The sequence below is a fragment of the Canis lupus genome, chromosome 23, assembly GCF_048164855.1.
Source record: "Canis lupus baileyi chromosome 23, mCanLup2.hap1, whole genome shotgun sequence".
In the NCBI taxonomy this organism is placed as follows: Eukaryota; Metazoa; Chordata; class Mammalia; order Carnivora; family Canidae; genus Canis; species Canis lupus.
Window position 1 is genome coordinate 271,377 of NC_132860.1, and position 23,484 is coordinate 294,860.

At 42.6% G+C, this 23,484-nt stretch overlaps 1 protein-coding gene across 5 annotated transcripts; it reads right to left on the reverse strand.

Moving 5' to 3' along the window:
• Positions 1 to 2,241: 2,241 nt before the first annotated feature.
• LOC140615353 (membrane-spanning 4-domains subfamily A member 4A-like) lies at positions 2,242 to 6,241 on the reverse strand. 5 transcript variants are annotated; one of them, XM_072795247.1, is made up of 7 exons: positions 6,028 to 6,237; positions 5,396 to 5,558; positions 4,837 to 4,965; positions 4,563 to 4,619; positions 4,058 to 4,189; positions 3,179 to 3,277; positions 2,242 to 2,501 (listed from the first exon to the last, which is right to left on the reverse strand). In XM_072795247.1, exons 1-7 carry the CDS (start codon positions 6,033 to 6,035, stop codon positions 2,418 to 2,420), a joined length of 672 nt encoding a protein of 223 aa, XP_072651348.1. In that variant the 5' UTR covers positions 6,036 to 6,237; the 3' UTR covers positions 2,242 to 2,417. The 5 variants fall into 5 exon arrangements, 4 of the variants coding, with proteins under 4 accessions (XP_072651348.1, XP_072651349.1, XP_072651350.1 ...); XM_072795248.1 differs by having other exon boundaries at positions 5,396 to 5,555; positions 6,028 to 6,236; XM_072795249.1 differs by having other exon boundaries at positions 4,578 to 4,619; positions 6,028 to 6,235.
• Between the last annotated feature and the right edge of the window lie 17,243 nt (positions 6,242 to 23,484).

Genomic DNA, 23,484 nt, shown 5'->3' on the forward strand with positions numbered 1-23,484 from the left:
TGAGCCACTCAGGTGTCCCTTTCCTTGCTTTAAGATACCTTTCTGTGGAGCGCCTGCGTGGCTCAATTAAGCTAGTTTCAGCTCAGGTCATGATCTTGTTTCCGTGAGATTCAACCCAGCATCAGACTCTGTGCTCAGTGTGGAGTCTGCCACGTTCTCTCGCGCTCTCCCTCCAGCTTGCTCTCTCTCACTCTCTCTCAAATAAATAAATAAAATATTTTAAAAAACCCCACCAAACGTTTTGGTGCCTGAATCCTAGTGTACCTGTAGTCTATTGGGCATAGTAGGTCTATACCTAAGAGCACAAGAACTGGTTCTTAGGAAAATATGGTACGTAACTTATGAGAGAGCTTGAAATTGTTTTCCAAAGTGTTCTTTTAAATCACATGCCTCCTTCAAAATGAGAGTAAATGTTCACATTGATGTACATCTTAGCCAACAGCTGGTGTTATTAGGTTCTCTATAGTCGGCAGGAAGTTATACCCCCGCTCTGGACCTAATTTACATTTCCCTGAAAACTGATAAGGTCGGTTTTCTTGTGCTTCCTGGTTATCTGCATGTCCTCTTCTGTGAAGTCCCTGTTAATATTTTTTGCCCTTTTCTATGTCTTTTTTTAAAAATTGACTCATTGTAGTCTGTAAAGACTCTGCACATTCGGGGCACCTGGGTGGCCCAGTCAGTTTAGCATATGTCTTCGGCTCAGGTCATGGTCCCAGGGTCCTGGGATCTAGCCCTGAATCAGGCTCCCTGCTCAGCAGGGACTCTGCTTCTCCCTCTCCCTCTGCCCATCCCTGCCCACCCCTGCCCATGCTCTCTCTTGCTTTCTCTCTCTCAAATAAATAATAAAATCTTAAAAAAAAGAAAGTTTCCATACATTAATCCTGTTGATGTTTTGTGTATTGCAATTATAACTTAGAAAGTTACTTCTTGATTTTTTGCTGTCTTTATATTTCTTCTTAACTGAGAAATTAATTTTGTACCAACTGTAAAAAGCATATTTTCAGGCAAGTTTTATGCATCTTGTTTGAGAAAATTTTCTATGCCTCAACATAGTAATAGGTCGTTCTACACTGCCTTCTAGACTTGTAATGACTTTCTTTTCTAAATTAATACATTATTCTTGTAGAATTCCCTTTATTATGATGTGAATTATGAGTCTAATTTTACCTTTTCTCCCCTTGAAGATCACTTAAGATTATTGGTCTGGCATCATTGATTTAAAGGATTATGGTTTCCCCTCGGGTCTACATCTGTATCATCTATCATTTATTAACTGGAAGAAAAGCCAGTGGCTCCTCAAACAGGACAAGTGATGATTGCTTCTTAAAGGATTGTTTACATCTGACTCTAAAATAGGGAAGGCGCACCGGGGTGGCTCAGTCAGTTAAGCATCTGATTCTAGATTTTGGTGTAGGTCATGATCTCAGGGTTGTGAGATCGAGCCCCATGTTGGGCTACAAACTGGGCATGGAGCCTGCTTATAATTCTCTCTCTCTCTTTTTTCCACCCTCCTCACCTCCCACTTTCTCTCTCTAAAAAAAAAAAAATAATAATAATAAAAATAAAATAAAATAAAATAAAATAAAATAAAATAGGAAGATTCTCTTGAATTGTCTTGAGCCCAATATAATCACATTCCCTGGCTCCAGCCCCTTCGAAGTCAGGAATGGTGGATCAGGCCTCTTTCACATCTCATCTCCGACGCTTCTTTCATGGTCACATCACCTTCATGACCACAACCAGGAAAAGTTCTCTACTTTTAAGAACCCATATGATTATATTGGGCCTGAGAGACAACCCAGGATTAGCCGTCTTCATTCTTTTTGCAATGTCTGACTCCCGTTTGCCATGTAATATGTTCAGTGGTTCTAGGAATCGGGGTCTAAATGGCTTTGTGGGGCTGTTATTCTGAATACCAAAATGCCTCTGTATGAGTGTCGAGGAACCCAGGAAGAAAATACAGGTGATGCCTTGCTTGACACCGACTAAAGAATTCATTGTAGTAGATACGTCCTGTATCTTCAGTCAGAGAGGAAGAACCAAAAAATGAGGAATGAGAACTAACTGGCGTGGATTTCTTTCTCTCCTGTGAAAGTTTGGGCACAACACAGACTGACCACGAAAATCCGAACCGGACAACCTATTCCTATTTACGCACACTTGGGGACCTTAAAATGACGGTTTCATGACTCCTTGAAAAGTCGGTAAATGGTATGATGGGGAATCAAACCAGTAATCTCATCAGCAAATCAAAGAAGTCTTTAATATTCTGTGTTTTGTCACAGATGAACCACAAGTATAGGAACCTAAGGACAGTCAGACGGGCGTGCCCTCGCAGGGTTAGCCGTGTGTGGTCAACAGCCCAACGAGGGAGAACACACAGGTCAAACCGACTGGAAATACCCAACCACCGGGGTCTACTGGAATGTGACCTCATCGTACACGTGTTCCGAAGACACTTCTGAGAGGCTGCCGTCATCGTTTGGTAAGAAAACCACCACCTGTGGAGAGACCAGAGCATTAGATTCTTGTAGTCCGCGGTGGGGCACGGGGGTGCCATCCCACACTCTGAGGAGCGAGATTTCTCTCAGCGCCTTCTTTCTGAGGCCTGATACCTGGTACCTGGTGGGTCTTGCTTTAACTCTCCTTTCCTCACACCTCTTCATCAGTGACAGAAATGACCTTCCTACCAGACAAAGGGACTCTGCAGTGTCTAGGGACAGTTCTTTGGCCGAGTGTGGTTGGCCATTTCCCTCCATCTCCACCTGTGCCACCTCCTTCAAAGATGATGAAGATTCATATGTGAGGGGGGCCTGGTGGCTCAGCGGTGGAGCACTCAGTGCATGACCCCGGGGTCCCGGGATCGAGTTCCCCATTGGCTCCGCAGGGAGCCTGCTTCTCCCTCTGCCTCCCTCCTTCTGCCTCTGCCTCTCTCTGTGTCTCTTATGAATGAATGAATGAATGAATGAATGAATGAATAAATAAATAGATAATCAATCTTAAAAAAGAAGATTTATATATGAAACAGCATTTTGCCCTTTCTCTTCCTAATCTGTCCCAAAAAAGAATAGAGGACACACACGCACACACACATACATACACAGACACACAGACACACACAGGCAGAGAGAGGGAGAAACCAAACAAGAACGACAACCTAGGGAGGCAGCGCGCTCACCTTGCTGACGGAGCAGGCGGCCCTGCAGGCAGAGACAGCGAGGGCCAAGGCGGTGCAGCCCCCCCCCAGGGAGAGGAGCAGCATCCCCGTCAGCAGCCCCTGCGAAACAGATGCGGATGGCCACACGTCGTGGAGGACAGCCACGCAGGTGCTGTCAGAGCAAACCACGGGGTGGAGGCTGTGGCCAAGCTCACACCTGGCGCCAGTTCATCTAGTCACCAACACGAGCCCCTCTCCACCTCGCAGGGAGTCCTGAATTTTCTCCCAATCTGAATATACTAAATAAACAGCTGGAAAGTGGGTTACTGGAATTCTCCCCCTCTAGGCACAGGCCCCGGAGTGTCAGGTGAGCCTGGTGCGGCCACGCTGACCTTTGTTGCTTGTTTGCCCAGCTGCTCCCCACCTGCCAGGACCGTGCGGCCCCCCGGCTTGGCCTATCTCCCTTGGGGCTTAGCCCCCTGACCCTCTGACCTCTCCCCAGTGGTCGGGCCTCCTGAGCGAGCGCACGCCCGCGCCCGGTCTCTCCAGCTGGCGTCCAGAGTCCCTCACCTGGGGCCCCCGGAGGGCCAGGCCCACCTGTTTCTTCTCAGGTAGCTTTTAAAATCATGAGACAAGTGCCCCTCAGAGAACTGAGCTCTTAGGGAATTTCCCGCTCACCTACCACACATTGGGGCCTTCAGACATGAATCGTATCAAAAAGCTAACTTTTTTGCTCAGGGCTCCTGGAAAGACGCAAAGGCCTAGATCCCTTCACTTCAGGATGGTGTCCAGCATCTACATGACCCACGGGTGCGCTCAGGTCCACGCTGAGAGTTTACAGAGGAAAGTTCAGACAAAACCAGTGTAAGGGTTTCCGCTACGGGACCAGGCCGTACTCACCGTAAATACAGTTTCATAGGGAGACCTCCACATGGCGCTTTCATACATGGATATTTCTTCAGCAATTATCATACTTGTGCCAATGCCTGCTACGGTAGCACTGAGCGCGTTCATCCCCAGGCTGCCTTGGATCTGAAGAGGGAGGGAGGGAAGTTGTTGTAGACTCTTCTTCTTGTCTTCCTCCCGGGTGAGCCTCGCCAGTGAGGGGCACATTCAGGTCCTCCGAGTTGAATTTGGGAATTTACTTGGGGTCTTCTCCAGTCTGACAAAGAAGGGGGGGACCTGGCGTAGTTGAGGCTTTGGCTGTAGCACAGGGAGCACGCTGAGCATGCAACACGCAGACACAGGGCTAAGCCCTGCACCCTTCCCCAGCGCCGTGCTTCTAAGGACACCCTCCAACAGGCCCTTCCTCAGACAACCGGCAGGTCCTTTGCGCCTCAGCCTCGTAGCTGAGCAACTCCTTGTTCCACTAGACCTATCTGAGCCTCCAGAACGACACACTTACCAGACACTTAGTTACCTTTCTTCCAGCGGCGATGGACACCACTCCAGATATGAAGAACTGACCAAGGAGAGAGAGACGGCCCACTCAGGGCTTGCACCTGCACTTCCATCCTTCCAGCGTCCTCCTGGCTTCCCCCACTCCCCTGCCAAAATGGTCCACACCGTCCACCCGAGCTTAGGACCTAAACAGCAGTGCATGGCTTTTCGAGAGAGAAGGATGAAGTATCACAGACACCTGAAAAACTGCCAACACTGAAACAACCACGAATACTCACAGAGAGGGATCCCCACAGGTGATAGCCCGTTTTAGTGGTCATGGAGTGTCCACCTTCATAGTCACGTGGAAAAGGACTGATTGTCACGCCCAGGCACAGCATTACCAGCCCAATCAGGATCTCAGCCACCTGGAGGGTGAAAGACATCATTGTGGGGCAGCTTCTCAGGAGGAAGGTTCTCTCGTAGACCAGGGCACATTGACTTCTTTCCCACCTCCAAGACCCCAAGCTTGAGAAGATCTCCCAGGAAAATAACAGTCTACTGATTACGTCTTTTTCCTTGTCCAATGTAGGACATTGACATTCGTCTAAAACAATTTTTTTCATGTAACTTCTACCTAAGTAGAGATAATTCTTTTTTATTCCAGTGGTGGACAGCTTCACAACATGTCTTTGCATTTCCTGAATCTGTAAGGTTAGTTTAGTTCGGGATGGCTCCATTTAGTCCACAACCATAGTCAATGATCTAGAGAATTGGGGTGTCATGAGGAAATCCTAGTCTCATCTCAGGAATGGTTCCTCTCCCCACAGACTGTGCTCTGATCTTGGGCCCACTCACCCCTAAGACCTGGGGCTGACCCTTTAGGAAGAGCAACAGACTCTTCTGCTGCTGGGAGGGCAAGACCCAGGTACTTGGTTCACGCAGTTGGGGTATATGCTCACTCTCAGGAAGATTTATTGTGTAGTCCCGGGCTGTCTCTGCCTCAAATGTCCCTTTGCTGCTGTCGACACCAGGAAAGAAAACACTTGTCAGCATAGATCCACATCGAAATGTCTACCTTGTTCAATAGCAAAATCCAGTGCAGCGAATTTTGTATCCTTGGGAAATGTATCATATTTTACTTCCATGTTTTGATTAGGGCATAATCCAGACTTTTCCCATACCTAGCCAAGCAGATAAATCTAGACTGAATTAAAGCTGCCTGTCCTCAGCAATGTGTACACAGTTATTGATCTTAGAGAGTCTAGCCCTGTCAGATTGAAACCCAATATTTACCTTTGTCCCTCATCTTCCCAAAGCAAAAGCAATTCCCATTTGTAGCAAAATTTCAAGCAAGATTTTTCCATTCACAAATTTCCTCTAACTCAACCTACAGAGAGCCCCATAGTCTGGGCACTTGTATGCCTCCCACCTAGATTCTTTCTCAGAGTCAAAGCATGGGGCTAAGATGAGAAAAGGTTTCTTCCTACCTTTGCATCTCCTTAGTACACGCAAGTGGGTTATTTTCCCTTCTGGCATGTGGTCTCTAATTTACGATATTCAAAGACGATGGTCTGCTCTGATGTACAGTGTGTGAAGAAAACATTCTCCAGTGTCCTGGGTTGGCCATTTGTTTCCTGTGACTTATCTCATTCAACTTGCCAAATGAGTATCTGTGATGTTCTTAATCTTGGTAACATATCCTGAAGATAATAACCTAACTCCACTTCTCACACACTATAGACTGTACCAAAGTGCACACATGTTCTCAACACCGGCTCCTCCCCACAGTCTGTGAGTGCCAGACCCTCACCTATCTGGGCCCACACTATCCTGATTTTATGAATTTTTATAAATCAAAGCTTCGCTGAAGCCCTTTTTTAAATTAATGCTATTTTATGTTATCTTATATGACCAATGAAGTTGGCTTGATTACATACCATGTTAAACTATGCGATACACTTTCCATATTAAACTTTCTAGATGTAGAGGAAATTTTTAGCATAATCTATGTGACTTTTCTGGACTCGTAGCCCATGGTACACTTACACCTCACTAAATAAGAGTGGTGGTGTCCTTCTGCCCAATTCTGTCCAATTCTAGCCAGATGCCCACAAAGGAGTATTTCCTAGTTATCCATGGCATACGTGCCTGTGAAGAAGAGTGGTCATTTATGCAGGTTGAATCTCTCACAGATTCATCCCTTCTGCCCCTTAGTTGGTCGTCTTACAGGCTGGCACACTGATTCTCAAATACATCAACTTTACACCAATATCCAGCGGTATCTCCTATATAAGAGTAAAAGTCCAAAGATGATGATGGCTATGTGTTGGATTAAATACTTAGTCGATTCTCCTAAAGCCACGTGGTCCATGTAGGCTGATTTCCAGTGGTATCCCCTCCCCTGAGGAAGTGCTCTTTCTACTGTCCTCATGTGGGCTAGCAAGTCCTTCCCAATATGATAAGGTGCCGTGGGGGGCATTTTTGTTTCTAGGCTATAGCCCACACAGCAATCCCATAAGAACCCAACTTTCTCAGGCAAGGTGTGTTGTTCTGAGTCTAATATTGACAAATGCCTCCACCTCAGTGTGAATCTTGTTATCACCATGCAGTCCCAGGGTTTTGTGCAGTCTCAGCCCAACTACAATAGGGCAATCACCTACAAATCCCTGGGGACTTGTGGGCCCAGGACTCACCTGGGCCCAGTGAACCTCCCACCTTTCCAAACCAGTGTTAGGGCTGGACCAACCCTTGTGGTTATCAGGACTGCGATATGCCCTGCAGCAGCAATCATTAGGAAAGACCTGGAAATTACACAGCACACTGGGGTCACGCAGCAAGGTCAAGGGTGGGAGAGAAGGAGAGAGCAGGGGCCTAGGGGTCTGTTTTTATTGGAAACGAGGGTGAGGACCTAGGGTTTGGGGGACTCTTTACTGGTGAATATAAAAGAGCAGGAATTTAGAATACTAGGAAGAGAAAAAAGCAAGTGGCCCAAATGATCAATGAGGGAAACCAAGACAGAGCTCTACCCCTAAGGAGTCGGTGGCAGAGATGGCCTGGCTCTTCACCACGTGGCTGGCAGTGTGTTTATTCTAGATGGCTCTCTTGGAGGTGGTTGCCTCCTTGAAATGAATGTCTCTCAAAATCAAAGCTTAAGGTGTCAGACACTTGCGTTACCAAAAGCAAAGAACTGTCAGGGCTGACACTACGCCAGTGCATAAGAACTGTCCTCTGAGGGCAACTCTGGAGGCTCCATGCCTTTACCCATAGTGACAGGCTAAGTCACAAAATCTGAAGCTCAAAAATTTGCTTCCACTTAGGGGTCAGTCATGTGCCAAAACATTCCTTTCTACTCGGTAGTATTTAGAATTAGTAGTATGTCCCCTTATTGTCATATAAAGAAGCCATGTGAGTAATGATCTGCCAGGCTTCCCCTGTTATTTCTAGAAAGTATCTTAATTCTTACACACTGTTCTGTTGGGACTTCCTATCCCCTTGGTCACAGTTCTCTGCTACACAGACAGCTCTTTTTTTTTTTAATTAATTAATTAATTAATTAATTAATTTGAGAGATAGAGAGAGAGGCAGAGGGAGAAGTAGGCTCCATGCAGGGAGCCCGACGAGGGACTCGATCCCGGGACCCCGGGGTCACGGCCTGGGCAGAAGGCAGACGCTCAACCGCTGAGCCACCCAGGGATCCCCTACACATATAGTTCTTCAGTAGTAGGTGATTTTGAGTAAATAAAAATCTTCTCGGGAGGTCATGGAGGCAGAAGGCTACCCAGAAAAAGCCAAACCTATCACCTCCTCTTGTTTTAGAGGTGAATCCTGAAGCAGGATCACTAACAATAACCGGGTAATGGGATCCTCAACTAATTTCTTATACCTTGTGCTCCCTGTCAGGCAGCTTTGGTCTGTCTTTCCCAAGTCCCACTCAGATCAAGGTGGGTGGGGAGTCATCCCGATGAGGAGAACCAAGGCAAGAGAAATGCAGGTAAAATTAAATTTCCTTACAACTTGTGGCCCACTGATAAATACCTGAGACACACGGACTGTGACCATTCCTCAAGGAACTCACAGCGGCCCTAATGTTAATGCTCTGCTAGAGACCTAACAAACAAAAGCACAAAACCTTATCTTGACAACAGCCAGACCTCCAGGGGACCCTGGAGTCTTCTTTAACATCGGGAAATTCCTTTAGAGACTTCTGTTATCTTACTCCCTCCCAGCATAAAAATATATATAATATTTATATAAATATATATATATATAATATAATCAGTTACACCTCACAGTTCCAGTGCCCCTCTTTCTGCCCACGGGTCCTGTCCTTGTGCTATAATAAAGGCATCTTTTTTCACCAAAACTGTCTCAAGAATCCTTTCTTGACCATTGCGTTCAGTGACTCCGCATCAGACCCACATCAGAACCACCATCCCGTTCCCATCATGTCTGCTCACTCTTTCTCTGTTCTTGCCTTTTTATCACAAAACTGTACCACTTCTCTTAAAAACTGATTAGTGGTTTCTAATAAAGCTGAACATGTGTTTTCTGAGACAAGTATCTGTTTCAAGAGAAGATTTTTGATAATGAAGAACATTTTGAATCTGGTCAAGTCAGGAACCTTTTCACAAAATGCGGAGAAGATAGAAAGCAGTTCTATTTGTTTTTTAATGCTGCCAAATCTCTTTGCAGTTGTATTGCCAAATCTACAATAGCCCCAAATTTTGCCCTTTTTAAAAAGTCGAGGTAAAGTTGACACACAATGTTGTATTACCTTCAAGAGTAGAGCGTAGTGATGAGACACATCTGCCTGTTGCAGAGGAAGGAGAATTCTTCCTCTGACCTTCAAAGCTGGGCTAGGAATTCAATTTACATGACATAGATGAACAGGAGGGGAAAAAAAAACAGTTTCATCATGGGTGCAAGAGGTCCAACAACGAAATTGAGGCCCAAAGCAATGACCAAGGCAGGCAGTTTTTATATATTTAGACCAGGAAGTTATCCATTTGGGAGGTTATCCATTTGGTTATCCATTCCATAAACCCAGGAATTTACAGGAGAAAGAAAAGTATTTAGGAGCTTTAATGAGTAAGGAATTCTAAGCAGAATTTGGGCTGAGATAGTAGATTAGTAAAATGTAACAGGGTTTATTTCTATAGTTTTCTCACCTTTAAAGAAGGCCCTTTCTCAGGTGATAAGGGTGTCTCTTCACTTCTTAGGACAGGGAGGGTATTTTTCCATACGGGAGATTTGTTTCCTGCTTCCAGAGGGCGAGGAGGGTCTGAGTGTCTTGGCGACAACTGTTTACCAGGTTGTTTTGATTCAAAATAATCAGTGTGCCATTGTGGTTCATGTTGGGAGTGGCCTGCCCAAGCGTAGCTAGCCTGTCACTATCCGTGCTCCTCACACCCCATTGACCATACTCCTGACGCTGTGCCTTCTACTCCCGTGACTCGGCCAGAACTGGAAGCCCGTGCCTCCCACTCCCCTTCACGCGTGTTTCAATGTTACTTTGAATAAGCATAAGCCAGGATGCCAAGCACATCTGTTAAAGCAAATACAAGCTAAAAATAGAAGGATTAATTCGCCCTGTTGAAAATGAGAGAAAAGACTTCCCTCGCCCTCCCTTTCTTGGAATATTTACTTTAGAAAACTAGTAAGTTCTTCCTCTGCCTCACTGAAAGGTAGGTATGTCTTTTTGAGACAGGAAAACTAAAGGACTCGATAAAAATCTGCTTTTTGCTCCTTTTCCTGCTTCTATTCCTGCCAGGACCTGCACCTCCAGCCCACTCTATAGCGCCTCACAATGTAACTAACGTGGGTTCCTTCTTGTAAGGGACAAGGAGCTGATGATTTCCCTAGATTGGATCATCTAAGGAAAGATCAGGTGAGAATGATCGGACAAAGCCGTCATACGTGTCCCAGACCACTGGCACCAGATATCTCGACGCCAAGACCCCTGGGCTCTGTGGGATGACCTGGCCCCTCACCTTTGTTCTAACCAGTTCCTGGATGCCTGAGAGGACACGTACACCAGACCTCCATCCTCAGTAAAACCCTCAGACCCTGAACCTCGTTCTCCTTTTCCTTCCAAGTCTCCCAGACGCTCCGTCTATATCTGCTCTCTCTACGTTCTCCGTAAACTCTGCTCTCACTTCCTGCTGGCTCACATTTGATTTCGATCCTTCAAGAAACCAAGGACCTTCTTGGCTGGTCTTGCAGGATCTCCTCTGCGTCACTGTACCCAGTCTTCTAGCATCATCTTGGAAAGCTTAACCCAGGGGCACCTGGGCGGCTCAAACAGTTAAGACTCTGCCTTTGGCTCAGGTCATGATCCTGGGGTCCTGAGGTCCAGCCACCCATCCCTGCTCAGTGGGGAGTCTACTTCTCCCTGTCCCTCTGCCCCTACCCTCACCCCCTCATGCTACCTCTCCCTCTCCTTCCCTCTCTCTCTCTCAAATAAATAAATAAAATCTTAAAAAAAATAAAGAAAGTAGAGCTTAATATGTCTCTTGACAATTTTAAGACTCAGGAACGCCCTTCTCAAGGACCTGGGACCCTTTCTTTGAGATAGAGTCATCAAGACAGTGCCCCTATCTCCCAATTTCTGTGGTGGTAAGATCCAGCTCCACTAGGCAGCTCTCGCTAGGTTGCAAAACTGCCTCCTGATGGACAAGATGATGGCTGTGTCTGTCTTTGTATCTTGTATCTGAGAAACATTATTTGGGAAGATGTAAACATTGTTGTAGGGCCTACACTGTCATGGAAATGTGACATGACTTATGTGATTGACAGGAATTCAGGGGAAATTTATTAATCACATCACCTTCTGGTTTAATGCTTATTCAATGATGGAATGGTTTGTTTCTCTTTTTCCTTTGTGGAGAGATTTTCTGGGTTGGGAGCAGATTATGTTTTCTTTCTTTCTTTCTTTCTTTCTTTCTTTCTTCTTTCTTTCTTTCTTTCTTCTTTCTTTCTCTTTTTTTTGTAAATTTATTTTTTATTGGTGTTCAATTCACCAACATCTAGCATAACACCCAGTGCTCATCCCGTCAAGTGCCCCCCTCAGTGCCCGTCACCCAGTCACCCCCACCCCCTGCCCACCTCCCCTTCCACTACCCCTAGTTCGTTTCCCAGAGTCAGGAGTCTTCATGTTCTGTCTCCCTTTCTGATATTTCCAACTCATTTTCTCTCCTTTCCCCTTTATTCCCTGTCACTATTTTTTATATTCCCCAAATGAATGAGACCATATAATGTTTGTCTTTCTCCGATTGACTATGTTTTCAATTGTATTTCCCCAACAAGTCATAGCTAATCCAGAAAAGAGATTTTTAGACAGCTAAACAGATAAAATCCTTTAGATACATGTTCCCAAGTATAATGGCAATTGACTTCAAGGCAGACCACTTGACAGCACATTCGTCCTTTTATATTTCAGCCTAAATTTATCTAGCCATGGGAATAGCCATCTGTGCTAGTCGTCTTTGTGTGAAGGAATAATAAAACATCTGGGATCTCTATGATAAGCAGATGGTTACAGTTTGGAGCAAGTTACTAAGCCAAACTTCCACAGTGACAAGGGAAGATGGAGGTTTTCCTATTGTTTACATTTCAAGGAGACAGCTCTGAGCTCTTAAAAAAATATTCCTGAGTTGTAATGCTGGCAAGAGATCTACTTAGCCAAAAACCTTTTACATACATATCAAAGGAATATGGGAAGGATTCACAAACACTAGGTTTCTCGAGGGCATGCTTTTAAAAAGAGGTGGGAGTGGGGAAGAGAGAAGTCTATTTCCATTTAGCAACAAGGAAAATTCTAAGTATTTTATTCACCATTACAATAGTCCTGAAGCCACAGAGTGGTGGCTTAGCAAGGGAAGTCTATTCCTTTAGGCAGAGAGGTAGCATCAGGAAGGCAGTCTTAGGGTAAAAGTTCGAGTACCTCAATTTTGCTCAGGGAATACTCGAGGCTATTTCAGAGAAATGTGGAACCTACAGATGACAACATCCTGCCACCATCTTAAAACTGTATCCACTTTCCTGGAATTTGTTGAGAAAATGGTCTGTTGATATCTGATTGTCTTAAAGATGCCATGCCCCAAATAAGCCTAATATTAGAAAAGGTGTCTATTTGGAATCAGAGTAAGTTTTTGATGGAGAGAATCTTCATCAAAAGATGAAGAGAATCTTCTAGTGACAATTTTCTAGGGGATGAGCAAAGGATTAAATCATCCATACATTGAAAAAGAGTAGAATTTACCTTGAATTATAGTTCTTGATTTATAACCTGAGAAGTATGTGCAGATGCCCTGAGGTATGGCTGCCTACATGGAGTTTTGCTTTTCCCAAGTGAAAGCAAACTTTTCACATACAGGACTGGCAATGGAAGTAGAGAAAGCTCTACCACTATGAAATAAATAGAATCTGAAGAAATGGGAAGCAAGAATAATTTTCTGGCTGGAAATCATTTATCAAAATCCAAGAGATAATCCTATTCAGAGCAGCTATGCGATCCTGAACAAGAGCTGTTTTATCCATGAAGTGTCTTTGCTAGTGGTCAGGGCTATTAAACAGGCTTATCTAACATATGTTCAACCTTCTTTGTTTCAGATCCTGTACAATTCATTACAACCAGATGTGGCCTCTTGTTTGGGGTTACTGAAGGAATCAGATTTTGTTGGTGGTGGGCTGGTTTTTAGGATCATGGTAACTTAAGGCTTCAATAGTCTGCATCAGTATTTCTTGCAAGGCATAATATAATAAGGACTTTTCTGATAGATCAGACAAAACTGATATAAGCAATATAAACTCTAGAGCTGGAAGATCCAATGTCAGAAGGAAGACATACATCTGAAGGAAATCCATCTGAACCATGGAAAATGGTGATATCCCAGTTACAAAGAATATCATGGCCTAATAAGACCTGACAGAGATAGAGTTGTTAAGGTTGTTCAGGGGCCTAAATGGCAGAAGTTGTTTAGGAAAGCAGCAAGGTCTATGGGTTTTAGGGAACTGTGCTAAATAAATCTCTGTATTCCAAGGATCTAGTGAAAAAATGGCAGGATTAAGAAGTAAATAATGTAGCTCGTTTGTCAACTAGATAAGTGGCAGTTTTTCCCAAATGTGGTAGGAAAAGTTCTCCATTCATGTTGAAAGGAAGGAAACAAAACATGCAACTACAAAGCCCTGTTGGGAGGAAAACTTTTCTCTACCCTCCAAGATTCTTCTCGCTGGTCTACAAATTAAATTGATGTGACACAGATTAATAGGAGAAAATCAAATGTAATTACATATGTACAGGAAATCCACAGACACATGGAAACTCCAAAGACAGTCAGACAGAATGAAGTACATATACCATTCTAAACTTTAGGAGAGGGGTATGGAGTCTCAGCTCCAAAGGTAAGGAAAGGCATTCACAGGAGGATGAGGAGTAAATGTTTGGTTAAAAAAAAAAAAAAAAAAGTTTGCTGGGCCACACTGAAGCAATGAGACATAGAGGGATTTCAACAAACAGGCTGCTAAATTTCTCTGTGCCTACCAGCCCTGCCCATGGCACACTTACACCGCAGCTGTCTGCGCTGGGAGCTCTCTTCCTGGAGCAGCTCTCTAGCTAAATATTTTTAGGCAGTTAAGAATAAGTCAAAGTTACTTCCTTAGTGGTTTGAGCCTTACTTGTTTTCAGCTTCAAAGAGTCTGCATGCCAGAGTGGACGTCTTGAGGGAACTAGTTCTGAACCCCTACAGTTCCCATTAATCTGATTGATAAACAAAGACTGTCAGTTCTTAAGACTGTTGCTTGCCAGCTAAGGCAAAAACAACTGTTCTGCCAATGTCCTTACCACCATGATAAGCATCTTCACCTAGTGTATACCACTCGTCAGTGAGTTTATCTACTGTGCACCACCTCGCAGCTAGTATAGGGACCAAGGGTAGGCCGCCCCAAATACACCACTCTGACATATTGTTTTATTTACGTATTTATTTATTTACTTATTTAGAGAGGCACAATGGTAAGGGGAGGGGAGAAGTAGAGAGAGAACCACAAGTAGGCCCCATGCCCAGCACAGAGCCCAACGTGGGGCTCAATCTCATGACCCTGAGATTATGACCTGAGCTGAAATCAAGAGTTGGATGCTTTAACCAACTGTGCCACCCAAGTGCCCCAACATATTATTTTAAACAAAAGTTACTTAAGAGTGTGTTCAAGAGGGGTACCTCACCAGACACCTCTCAGTTGCACCTGAAAGCAGGAAATAAATCTCCCATGTGAAAGGCACCCTCTCATACCAGGAAGGACGAGATGTCTTTATCACCAGAGATAGACAATTTGGAGCCAAGAGGGTGGTATAAACAAAACTTGTTACTTTTTACTAATTTACTACCCCAGCCCAAATTCTGTTTAGAATTCCTTACTAATTGAAGCTCGCAAAGTTAAGTTTTCTTTGTCCTGCCAATTCCTCACAGATTTATTGTCTGTTGGTCTAAAAAGTCTAAAAACTGCCTGCCTTGGTCTTTTCTTTGAGACTCAATTTTATTATGGGGCCTTCATGTACACGCGGTAAAACTCTGGACCTTTTCCCTCCTGTTGATCTGTCTCATGTGCATTCTTAGTCTAGCTGGAAGAACCCAAAGTGTAGAGGAAGAATTTTTCCTTCCTTATACTGATAAAACTATAAGCCTATACATTCTGTTTGAAGTTAATCCTCTTTGTTACCTACTGTTCCCTCAGGATATCTGGCAGGTTGCTGTCCTGGCAGGTGAGACCAGTTGTATCCTATACTCTGCCTTTCCTCCTACCCTTGCTGGAAAGCTGCTACACGTCCAAATGTGTGCTCAGTGGTTTTTTTTTTTTTTTTAATTCTTCCTTTATGTTTGTATTCTCAAAAAAAAAATTGAAGAAAATGTACTTTTCTGTACCAGGTCATCATCATTCTCTCCTGAAAACACCCCTATTTGCAGCCTTCAAATTGCCTTGATTTTAGTATTTAGAACTCCTCACAATTCAACATTGAAGTGTGTAAGATATGATTTCACTGCTCCCTTTTGTAGAACTTGACCAGAGGTTTCTAAATGTCAAGTTCAGGGATCCCTGGGTGGCGCAGCGGTTTAGCGCCTGCCTTTGGCCCAGGGCGCGATCCCGGAGACCCGGGATCGAATCCCATATCGGGCTCCAGGTGCATGGAGCCTGCTTCTCCCTCTGCCTATGTCTCCGCCTCTCTCTCTTTCTCTCTCTGTGTGTGACTATCATAAATAAATAAAAATTAAAAAAAAAAGTTTAAAAAAAAAAATGTCAAGTTCATATTCTTTTCATTCTCTTGCAGTAATTCCACAATTGCCAAACACAATTATTAGAACAATCTTCTTCTACAACAAGAGTATTGAAAATATAGAGAAACTAACTCTTGAATTTGGCCTCCATCTTAGATGAAATATTTTAAATCAGCATAAGAATTCCAAACTAACCATTTTTGTACTTCGGAAGACCGTGAAAGGGAAAGCTGCACATTAGCTAACCAACGTAAGCACCCCTGAGATTCATACTTGTCTCAGGATGATCCCTGCAATGCTTATATTGGTTACCTAACAACTATGAGGCAAGTATCTTGGCCAGTTTTCTATTATTTTTATGGAAAAGGCTTAATGGTAATAGGAAATAAATAACTGAGATCTTTTTAAAAACACAGTCTAGAAGAATTCTTTGCAGCTTTAAACTTGCAATATTAAATCTGCAGCAAGATAGTAACATTAGTGCTCTCTACAAAATTGGAAATGTTTCAGAAAGGGGTTAGCTTTCTTAATTAATCCTCAATTAAAGAAATAATCTCTTCCTAAAATGTATCCCGTGTTGTACAAAATTTCAAAACCGTAGCTCAAAAGAGAGAATTTGGATAAGCCCTGGAAATTGACCCGGGACCAAACTTATTTTCTAACACAAGTACATGGAGAAGATTTGCCCTATGTGTAGGACAGCAGGAGAGGGATTCATGCCTTGGCCCATAAATATCACTCCATTTCACCAGGGCCATAGGACGATAGCTCTGTAAGGCATCAGTGTTAGGTTCCATCACAGAGCTTTCCCTGGAAGCATTACACTGGGTTCCTTGGGGTACTATACATTGAGGTAGCTGGATATTTTTCCCATTTGTGCTAGATTTTTTTCTTCAAAACAGAGTTTCTCTGTTGTGTAAAGAAATAATTATTCAACACACTCACAGGCACCCTCTAGTCTCTACTTCCTCCAGATAAGGTGTTAAGATGGGTTAAGATGTGGACTCTCTCTGAGATAGCCTTTTATCTTTTATTTTGAAACATTCAGACCTTTATCACAACCTACAAATCTTGATTCCCCAAAGCCTGACACATATTTTCTTCCCTTTGTCTACCAGTTGTCCAAGGAGTCAGTAATGGGTTATGTGAGGGAAAATATCAGTAATAGAAAAATTCACATTCTGAGAATCAGAAACTAACTTGTCCACAAAAGAATCATGATGTGAAAATAATATAGGGAATATTCCTTATGGAAGTTACATTGTCTTAGGAATTCTCTGTTGATCCTTTAGAACTCCATTTTGGCCTCATCAACACCATAATCCTTTACAATCTTCTCAAAGTCCCCAATTATTCTTCTGGAGAAGAATCTATAGGTAAAGAATGCCCAATGAACCTGAGAGAGGAAATCATGGCTGGCAATGACCTGTCATTTGTCTCCGGTCTTATCTTTCCTGATGTTCTAGGGAGGCCATGTTATATTTTACTCCTCTTGGAGTTGAAAACAAGATCCTCTCCCAACCATGAAAATCTCTCTGCAAAAGTAAGAAGAAAAACATTTTGCATAACAGATGTTTCCAGCTGTTCATTCAAATTTCAGAAGAGAGCTTTGCTCTGAGGTTGATGAGCAGTATCCTTGGTCACTATAACACTAAACTGCCTTCCCAATTCTTTTCCTTAAGTAACATTATAATATACACCCGACCCGCGTCAATATAGCGTATTGAAACTGATCAAGAATTCATTGTCCCCACTCATTAATTCTATGTTATCAAGGTGCTCCTTTTATAAGATGGGGAGTCAAGAGTAAAATAGACGTTAGTCCTGGTAATCAGCCATTCTTAGCTCTCCCGGACTACCAGGAGGGGTCCAACACAGTGCACTTGCCTTCTGTTACACTGGAGGGGAACGTATCATCTCTCTGGCTATTGGCGCATGACCGAGCACCCATAGCCCTCTCATTTTAATGAATTTCTGTATTGAACTAAGGCATCAAGCCCTATATTCTAATCTTCTGAGCCAGAAGCTGCTTTTGTTGTTTTGTTATATTTTCTTTGTGGGAAGGCACCTATATGAACCAAATTAATTCTTCGTACAAATTTCTACAAATTTCTATAATTGAGTTCATCACATGGGGATGATTTTCATTGACCATCTAGGGCCAATATTGCTGATCATCTAAAAAGCCTGCCTGCTAACATCCTCCCCACCAACACACATGTGTTAATATTACACTCTGGGGCATGAGCCAGACTCTTGTTCCACTTCTAAGTTTGTTACCATCACCTCTGAAATACTCTAATTCCATGCAGATTTTATTGTCTTCCAGACAGCAGTGTAGTCATTAACCCAGGAATTCCCATCAAGAAACTACGTGACCTGCTTTGCCATTAATAGGAATCTTAGGACTCAGACTACCTCTGCAGTGTCCACAGAGGCTCTCAGCGACTCCTCCCTTGCCAGTGTTAGGAAACAACCTGATCACAGTGTGTTCTTGAATATACCACTTCATATTATGAATGAGCTTTTCTTTTTTTAATTTTTATTTTTTTAATTATTTTTTTTAAATTGGAGTTCAATTTGCCAACATATAGCAGAACACCCAGTGCTCATCCCATCAAGTGCCCCCTTCGATGCTCGTCACTCAGTCACCCCAACCCCTGCCCACCTCCCCTTCCACTACCCCTTGTTCATTTCCCAGAGCTAGGAGTCTCTCCTGTTCTGTCTCCCTCACTGATATTTCCCACACATTTCCTCTCCTTTCTCCTTTATTCCCTTTCACTATTTTTATATTTCCCAAATGAATGGGACCATATAATGTTTGCCCTTCTCTGATTGACTTAGTTCACTCAGCATAATACCCTCCAGCTCCACTCACTCTCGCGCTGTTTGTGGGAATGTGAATGAGCTTTTTTGTGCTGCTTCCTCTCTGTTCAATTGTCTGAAATCAAATATTTCTACTCCTTCTTTGTGGAAGCAGTTGTAATCATCTCAGTAACAAGCCAGTTGTCTCTCAATTAGATTCTAAAGAGAAATTGTCTCAGACAGTTTTTCAAACTTGGGGACTCTTCTCTGTGTAGACCTGATTTTTTTCTCAAGGTCTCGGTCTGTGTTCTGGTTGCAGATATACCTCTAGTATTATCTGAATAGGTGGAACAGGAGGACAGAGGAATGCCTTCACAAATGTTTTTTATAAATATTTTAATGGTTGTTTCGGATCAAGAACGCACTCTAATTCAGCTTTTTTTTTTTTTTTTTTTTGCTGTGACATGTGAATAGAAACCAATAATATTTCTAGATGAGGGAAATTAATATTGCTTTGGAAGGAATATTCCATTTGAGTACGAACATTTTCTGTTTTTAGGGAGGTCTGCCAAACCCACCTGTTTTCATATCTAAATCCCTGCAACAGATTAGTTGTTATAATATTTGAAAGCATCCATGCATAAAAGGTTACACACCATGTTTTAAATTTCCTGCTCTTTGATAAATATCATCAAATCAAATATTAAAATTAACATTAAAGGAAATTTCAGGGACACCTGGATGACTCATCAGTTTGGTGCCTGCCTTTGGGCCAGGGCATGATACTGGAGACCCGGGATTGAGTCCCACATCGGGCTCCCTGCATGGAGCCTGCTTCTCCCTCTGCCTGTGTCTCTGCCTCTCTCTCTCTCTCTCTCTGAGTGTGTGTCTCTCATGAATAAATAAATAAAATATTTAAAAATAAATAAATAAATAAATAAATAAATAAATAAATAAATAAAGGAAATTTCAGAACATCATCAGTAATGAATCAAAATCATGCACCACCCAAAAGACACAATAGAAAAACCTCATCCTTCTTCTCCCCTATCCCTGTCCCAATCATACCCTCATTCTATCATGATGAGACTTTACACAACTCCATATTGAGAAACATTCTATAAAACAGCTAGTGTATAGTCTTCAAAACCATCAAAATAATAGCAAAGAAAATTCAAAACTATTCCAGACAGAGGGGACCAAAGAGATAGGGAACTAAATGGTGTATGATTCCTTACTGGCTCATTTTGCAATAAAGAAAAGTATTTGATTATTAATAAAATTTGGGTAGTCCTGGGAATTAGATAGTACCACAGTATCAACGTGAATTGCCTGGATTAGATACAAATCTCTTCATCAATATTATCATGAAGTTATGTAGAAGGCAAGCTACTATATGACAGAAGATATTTGCCACAGTTATATTCAACAAAAATCTTATTTCCACATGCATAAGTGTCTCCTACAAATCAGTACATCAAGGAGACAAAACAATGGGAAAAATTGATAAGACTCAGAAACAAGCAAAAGTTTGTCCAATAAGCATATGAAAAATAGATATTTAACCTCATTAGAAAATAAAACCAATATGAAACCAGCCTTGATAGAGTAATGGATGCCCAGATTGCTCTCCTAATATAAACCAATAGGAAAATGGGTGGAATATATAAAAGAATTATTTCCAGAAATAAAACAGGAAGCATGGGAATTTCTTTTCTGAGAGAATGAAAACAAATAAATGATCCCTACACTCAGGCTTTCTGCCTGGAGGACTAGTGAAGAAAGCAAAAACCAAATGCGAGCATAGCTACTTTATTGATTTGAAAAGACAGAAACCTTAGTTCCAGGGAAGCCTGTGTGATTTAGAAACAACAGGGAAAAGCTCAGGAGAAGAGGAAACTAGGTAAGAAATGCACTGTACAAAACTGCCTAGGAGTCCTTGAGTCTTTGCTGTATGGTAAATCGTGAAGTACAGTGCAAAACTCCTCAATTCTGGACAAAGGACAAGTTGAGACCAGTAAGCCTAGTGATTCCTAGAGCTCATCTAATGGGGAGAGACACTCAAGTGCAGAGGAGGGGCCTTTGTAATCATTCAGCACGTTCAACAAAGACCACAAACATATCATGTCTTAGTAAAAGGGATAAAGTTTACCAGCATGAGGCTACTTGACACCCATACTAACCAAGCATAAAAACAAACTAAAAATACCAAGCTGATCTGTATGTAATACAAGTGCCCAAGGCAACAAAAACTGGCATTATCTTAAAAAAAGAAACAAATATAGTCACTCCAAGTAGCATGTACAATATTCACTATCCAATCAAAAATTCAAATATTCCTGGGATTGAGTCCCACACTGGGCTCCCCACAGGGAGCCTGCTTCTCTCTCTTTCTATGTCTCTGCCTCTCTCTGTGTGTGTCTCTCATGAATAAGTAAATAAAATCTTTTTTAAAAGGAAATAGAGAAAGAATGAAAGGAAGGAAGGAAGGAAGGAAGGAAGAAAGAAAGAAAGAAAGAAAGAAAGAAAGAAAGAAAGAAAGAAAGAAAAGAAAGAAAGAAAGAGGAAAGAAAGAAGAAAGAAAGAAAGAAAGAAAGAAAGAAAGAAAGAAAGAAAGAAAGAAAGAAAGAAAGAAGAAAGAAAGAAAGAAAGGAAAGAAAGAAAGAAAGAAAGAACCTTAAAATAAATAATCAGCACTGGGGAACTTGGGTGGATCAGTTGGTTAAGTCTCTCGATTCTTGGTTTTGACTCTGGTCATGATCTCAGGGCTGTGAGATTGAGCCTTGCATCAGGCTCTGCACTCAGCAGGGAATCTGTTTGAGATTCTCTCTCTCTCTCTCTCTCTCTCTCTCTCACCCCCCCCAACTCTCTGTCTCTCTCAAAAAGTCTTAAAAATAAATAAGTAAATAATCAATCAGCACGTTGGTAATTTGTAGAAGAATACCAGGCAATTTAACACACGTATAAATGGAGTCACCTAAGAAGACAGAATGAGGGTGAAGAACAGGAAAACACTGAAAAAAAATTATGGCAGAAAACTTTCTAACTGCAAAAACTAGGAGCCCACTGACTCGATGCAAGATAGGCCAAGTAAGATAACATGTAAAGGTGACCACATCAAGCTATAGAGTAATTAATTTTTTGAAAGCCAAAAATCAGAAAATCTTTAGACTTGCTAGAGGAAAAAATTATGTACAGAGAAACAAGGAGATTAATGGTAACAAATTTCACACTGGGAAATATGCAATATGCAGGGAAGAGGAAAATGGGAATTTATGGAGTGCTGAGGGGGACTATATCTGATGACTATTCCTTCAGAAATGAAGACATGTGGTCAGGAGATTTTAGGTAATATTGAAGAGGTGTCTATCGCTGAAAGGCAGAACTGTTTCTGATAACGACTGCTGTATTGCTGATTCTTTTACTGAATGAATTTTTCAAGCTTGCAGCTTGAGCTGAATATATATATTCTCTTTCCAAATAATTGTTTGACCACTGAAGTGCACAGATGGAAAGCAGACCTTCAAGTTGGGCAGGAAAAAAAATGGTGAGAATAAATATAAGCTTCTGCATGTTATAGAAGAGACAGCGTCCAACATTTGAGTCGGTGTGATTGTAACTGCTATCTACCACCAGCAACCGGCAGCCGTGAGAACACAACAGAATATAGAATACAGAACACTATGATGTCTATTTTAAACTGAAAATTCCTATGTATGCAAAAATGAAAGGGGGATGGAGAAAAGGAGGAGGAGAAGAGAAGGAAGGAAGGAATGAAGGAAGGAAGGAAGGAAGGAAGGAAGGAAGGAAGGAAGGAACTGATGCTTAGTTTAAAAAATAAGAAAAGACAGAGATGTCTGGGTGACTTGGTTGTGCGTCTGACCCTTGGTTTCAGCTCAGGTCTTGGTCTCATGATCTTGTGATCGTGTATCAAGCCCAGAGTTCTCGGTGCAGAATCTGCTTGGGCTCTCTCTCTCCTTCTGCCCCTCCCCCTCTGCATGCTCTCTCTCTTTCTCTGTCTCTTTAAAATAAGTGAAGAAAATCTTAAAAAAAAAAAAAGCAAAAATAAAAATTTTAAAAGACAATAGAAAGCAGACTGAGTTGAGCCCAAAGACCAGTCATTAGTAACTTTGCTCTAAAAAAGGAAATCATTTTTGTCTAAATCCCAGCATTCCCAAGTATAAAATCATGAAGATAATATAGCTGACCCTCAGACAACACAGAGGTTAGGGGCACTGACCCCCTCCGCAGTAAAAAACCAAAGTATAACTTTTGACTCCCCCAAGACTTAATGACTAACAGCCTACAGCTGACTGGACCCTTATCGGTAACATAAACAGTTGATTGACACATATTTGTCATGTTACGTGTACTATACGCTGTATTCTTGTGCTAAGTTAAGCTCAAGAAGGGGAAATCATGAGGAAGAGAAAATGCATGATTCGTACTGGACTGTATTTGTAAAAAGCAGGTCGGTGTATAAGGAGACCCATCCGGTTCAAACCTATAATGTTTGGGCATCAACTATACTTTGGTGTCTTCTCGTAGGGAGTTGAGGAGATGTATTGTTCCTAAAGTTCTCAGCACAAAACTTCTTTCACTAAAAGGTCCTAAAATTCCGTCTGCCCGTGTTTCTTATCTGTATTATTTCTGTAAATTCCTTCTGATGCACAGAAAGGAGACATGGGGCCGGGCTGACGACTGTTGTCGGTGCTCACCGTCCGCTGCTCCCTCCCGGGTGTGTCTGAGGAGCGGCTCCAGCTGAGGCACAGGCACAGGGCTGAGACCACTGAAGAGACCCCCTTTTAGCTAACGGCTGAGGGGACGATGGGCAGAGCTTCAGTGAGCAGGCTGGAGGGACCAGGAGTC

Coding starts and splice junctions, on each gene's coding strand:
- LOC140615353 (XM_072795247.1), bottom strand. Junction 3,278..4,057: donor CCTATGAAACTGTATTTACG/GTGAGTACGGCC, acceptor TCTGTTTCGCAG/GGGCTGCTGACGGGGATGCT. Junction 2,502..3,178: donor CCGCCTGCTCCGTCAGCAAG/GTGAGCGCGCTG, acceptor GTCTCTCCACAG/GTGGTGGTTTTCTTACCAAA.